The 5,000-nt window shown below is 46.2% G+C and overlaps 1 protein-coding gene across 5 annotated transcripts in view; it reads right to left on the bottom strand.

Moving 5' to 3' along the window:
- Positions 1-5,000, bottom strand: part of LOC143339665 (receptor-type tyrosine-protein phosphatase mu-like) — a 115,028-nt gene that overhangs the window by 62,012 nt on the left and 48,016 nt on the right. For all 5 annotated transcript variants that reach the window (XM_076761021.1, XM_076761022.1, XM_076761023.1 and 2 more), the window contains exon 9: positions 4,405-4,585. In XM_076761021.1, coding sequence (XP_076617136.1) covers positions 4,405-4,585 — 181 coding nt within the window. The remainder of the gene's footprint in view (positions 1-4,404; positions 4,586-5,000) is intronic.

The following is a 5,000-nucleotide window of genomic DNA, read 5'->3' as shown; positions in this document are numbered from 1 at the left end:
GAGAGAGAGAGAGAGAGAGAGGAGGATGGGGGAGGATAGAAGGATGAGGAGGAGGAGGAGGAGGAGGAGGAGGAGGAGGAGGAGGAAGAGGAGGAGGGAGATGAAAATCAGTGATGGATGATTCATGTCGTCTCCTCTGAACAGAAACAGGACTCAAACACAGACGTGTCTCCGATCAGCACCTGGATCGTCTCAGGTGTCTCAGGTGTCAGTGAAGCGTATTGATACTGTTATTGATCGATGCTGTTTTTGTCATCGGAGCGATTGGCGCTCTGATCAATCAGACAGAGCTGGAGGTGTGAACTCGTTCTTATCTTTGGTTTTTCTTGACATCTTTCTGGAAAACTCTTTGAAAGAATCTAGAAGCAGAGCTGGTTAACTGAGCTGCTGGTCACCATTCAGACCAGTAAGTCTCCCTCAGCGGCGGACAGGAACCCGTTTGACGATCCATCCGGTGACCGACATTCAGCTCAGCTACTCGCTCAGTGCTCTTCATCTGTGTGTGGGTCATTTTCCCCTCAGCTTTGACTGCAGACACACTGAGCACCTGTCAGGCTGTGACCTGGCTGCTCCTCCTCTCTTTTAAAAAACCTCCCTCTCTCGTAAAGAGGAGTTTTTCCTCCTGCTGCTTTTATCAGCTCACTGTGATTCTTTTCTGTGGAGGCGCAGGACGTCAAACATGTTGTTGCTATCATGCTAACACCAACAAAAGACAGACGCTAACATGCTAACACCAACAAAAGACAGACGCTAACATGCTAACACCAACGAAAGATAGATGCTTACATGCTAACACCAACAAAAGACAGATACTAACATGCTAACACCAACGAAAGATAGATGCTAACATGCTAACACCAACAAAAGACATACACCAACATGCTAACACCAACAAAAGACAGACGCTAACATGCTAAGACAAACAAAAGATAGACGCTTACATGCTACCACCAACAAAAGACAGACACTAACATGCTAACACCAACAAAAGACATATGCTAACATGCTAACACCAACAAAAGACAGACGCTAACATGCTAACACCAACAAAAAGGCCTAATGTGAACAGAGGTGACAACAGTTAAAGCCATGAGGAGAAGAAGAGCCTGTTAGCAGCTCCTGTTAGCTGCTCCTGCTAGCTGTTCCTGCTCCTGTTAGCAGCCTGTTAGCAGCTCCTGTTAGCCCTGTAAAGACTCTTCTTTGGTTTCTCAGAGGATTTCTGGAGGTTTATTCTGATTGGACATCAGAGATAACGATCTCCTCAGGAAGTGATGTCACACTGAATGACGTGTTTCATGTGTTCAGAATCTGAGGAGGAGGAGTGAGATCTTTGACTTCACCTTTTGAATTCAGCTCCTGCAGCATCTTTACCTCCTCCACAGCCTCCTCATCTGTCTGACGATGATGATGATGATGATGAAGACTCGTATTGATTTTGTATTTTCACTGTTGCGTTCAGACAAACTGGACAAGAAGCTTGTGGAAACAGACAAACTGAGCGAGACAGAAGCTCAGAGTCCAGACAGAGAAATGACAAATATACAGAAAGAGAAGCAAACGCACTAAAAGTGAGAGAAGATGGACGGACGAGCAGAGCGTGAACATCAGAGGTGAAAAGAGAGGGAGAGAGGGAGGGGGAGGGAGGGGGGAGAGAGAGAGAGAGGGGGAAAGAAAGAGAGGGAGAGGGAGGGAGAGACGGGGAGAGAGAGAGGGAGAGAGAGGGAGAGAGAGAGTGGGAGGGGGAGGGAGAGGGAGAGGGGGAGAGAGAAAGAGGGGGAGGGAGAGGGAGAGACGGGGAGAGAGAGAGGGAGAGAGAGGGAGAGAGAGAGTGGGAGGGGGAGGGAGAGGGAGAGGGGGAGAGAGAAAGAGGGGGAGGGAGTAAAATATTCATCTGATATTTTCTGAAAGCCTCGACAAACACCACACACTCTTTAATGGATGTTAACACACACAAGAAATGTTTTTATTTCTATGACCAATACTGAGCTCTGAGAGTGTGTGTGTGTGTGTGTGTGTGTGTGTGTGAGTGAGTGAGAGTGTGTGTGTTATTACTCACATTGTGGGGACTGGCTGTACTTGTGGGGACAAAATGCATGGTTGGTTAAAATAAAATTAAGATTAGGATTAAGATTAAGATTAAGGTTAAGGTTAGGGTTATTAAGATTAAGATTAAGATTAAAATTAAGGTTAGGTTAAGATTAAGATTAGAATTAAAATTAAGGTTAGGTTAAGATTAAGATTAAGATTAAGATTTAGGTTAGGTTAAGAATGAATGTAAATCTGTATAATGTCCCCAAAAGTGAGAAAACCTAACGTGTGTGTGCGTGCATGTGTGTGTGTGTGTGTGTGTGTGTGTGTGTGTGTGTGTCTGTCAGTCACTGAAAAAGGGTCATTGATTTGGATTGATTATTGAAATACGATCAGCTGACTGTGATGATCAGTTTGTCTTTAAGACACAGGCTGAGCTCACATCCTAACTTCGCTCCCCTCGTCGAGCAACGCGACGCGTTCGCCGCCCCGGTCGGCCGCCGGACGCCTGAGAGACCGAATCCAGGACAGAACATGAAGCTGCTCGCAGTGACTTCCTGTTTATCTGCCGCCACGCTGAGTCGCCTCACTGAGCGCTAAGTCCTAAAGCTTGTATGATGGACACACTGATTTATTATTAAACACACACACACACACACACACACACACACACACACACACACACACACATGGGCAAACACAGCCGCTTTATAATTTATTGGAAGTAAAATGAATAAATAAAATTGAGTTGAAGACAGAGACGAGTGTTATCAGAGCGCACATCATCACACCGAGAGTGTGTGTGTGTGTGTGTGTGTGTGTGTGTGTGTGTGTGTGTGTGTGTGAGAGAGAGACACACTGAGCTCTGCTGGCTGTCAGTCTCACACACACACACACACACACACACACACAGGTCACTAGAACCTCACTGAAGACCACTGTTCTCATTTGTCCACACACTGACAATAAAAGAATACGAGTTCCTCTGAGAACAACATTAAAGGAACGTTATATTTCCTGAGTTTAGATCCACCTGGAAACAGTCCGGAGGAGCTCTGAGGAACCTCTAGAACCAGCTCACAGAACCTCTGAACGACAGACCCTTGTGGAGTCAGTATGAGCTCTGTGTCGGGGGGTGGTGGGTGGAAGAGCCCGGTGAAGGGGATTATGGGGGAGGGGCGCTCGCAGTCAGGGGGACGGACAGGTATGCACGTCTGTCAGCTGTAGTATGTGTTTACGAGGACATACCGGAGACAGGTCTCGTCCCTGAGAGGTGCTCAGGTCCGTCATGTAACAGCAGGTCTGTGATGCGGACATGTTGAAACCTGACACACACGCACACACACACACACACACGCACAGTTATTTCCTCCACGCGTCTCCGACAATAACACACCTGGAAAGTCCCTCAGTCTCTACGGACGTGGACAAGCATTGAGTGTTTCCTGCTCTGTGTCTCCTGGAGGTTTTTCTTCATTGATGGGAATAAAGTGAAACTTTAAAAGACTAAAACTGATTTATTCCCATCAATTATAAGAAAACTGCAGAAAGAGTAAAAGAACAAGTCAAACATTAAACTGACTTCAAGGATAAAAAACTCTTCATTTCTAATTTGACTCCTGATGTTTCTCATCTGGAAGACGCAGCTCATTTTTTCACTGTTTAAACTGTTGGAACCATGAAAGGTGCTGAGATGTTGTAATAAACCTGCTGAAAAGGAAACACACACCACGTCGTCTCATATGAGGTCAAATTATGATCATGATCTCAAATAAGAAGAAAAAAGTAAAAATTCAAAGTGAGAAACAAACTGATGAACAGAGAGAAGAAAACTACAACAGCAGTGAGACTGTTGCACCTGTGTAATTAGCACGCTAATTGCTAATCACATGCTGCTTGTTGTTTGTTTGCACCCACAGGGCACACACACACACACACACACACACACACACACACAAACAACACACACACACACACCTGCAGCAGTGTGTGTGTGTTTGTGTTCACTAAAGAGATGGATGAGGCAAACAGCTAGCATGCTATGCTGATGTGTACAGTATAGTCATTAAGAGGTAATGAGTGTGGCGCTAACGAAGCCTAGCCAGGCTCACTGTCTTAATGACCTCACCATTAACCATTACCCACCTGATGAGCTCAGCGCCAACAATGCCTAGCACGGCATGCTACGCTAATGACTCCACCATTAACCTCCTAATGAGCTCAGTATGAGTGCCGCCTCACAGTTAGCTCGTAGCTGCTAGCAGTCATTGCAGTAAAGGGACATTACAACAGCAAACTGACTCCAGTAAGGGCGAACATTCAGTGACATCATCGTTTGGCTGCTGGTTTCGATCATGGAACCAGACTCTGACTCACCCGCACACTTGGTTCTGGCTCTTAAAGGTGGTCCAGGGTTTCCGGTGCCTCCGTCCAGGGGCCTGGTGAGGAGCACGCTGATCTCATACTCTGTGTCGGGGTCCAGGTGTCCGATCTTATGGGTGGGCTTATCGACGGGCGTGGTGTCGATCAGCATGCCCGACATCGTACGGTACTCCACCTCAAACACAAATTATTATCGTTGACATGAAGAAGTCAGTGTTCTCTGCTCTGGATGATAATCCATCTGAACACATGTTGTTTTATGTGTACTGAATAAAGTCATCACTGCAGCAAGAGACCTGACCACAAGAACCTCCTCACGAACATCTAGAACCTCCTCAGGGACCACTTGAGCCCCATGTCAGATCCTTACAACCTCCTTTCGGATCCAATGTTAGCTCTCTAGCATCTCATCAAGGACTAAAACCTCCATTAAGACCCCCGAGAACAAAATACGACTACAACCTTCTCATATACGCTTAAAACTTAAGTTAGGATAGCTAAACCTCCTCTTGGATCCCTAGAACCTGAACAAGGACCACTAAAATGCCCTTGCAGATACCCAGAACCTAATCAAGGACCACTACAAACCA

This window comes from Chaetodon auriga, chromosome 21, assembly GCF_051107435.1.
Source record: "Chaetodon auriga isolate fChaAug3 chromosome 21, fChaAug3.hap1, whole genome shotgun sequence".
Lineage (NCBI taxonomy): Eukaryota > Metazoa > Chordata > Actinopteri > Chaetodontiformes > Chaetodontidae > Chaetodon > Chaetodon auriga.
Note: the sequence above shows the minus strand (reverse complement) of the source record. Positions and strands in the feature narration are given on the sequence as shown.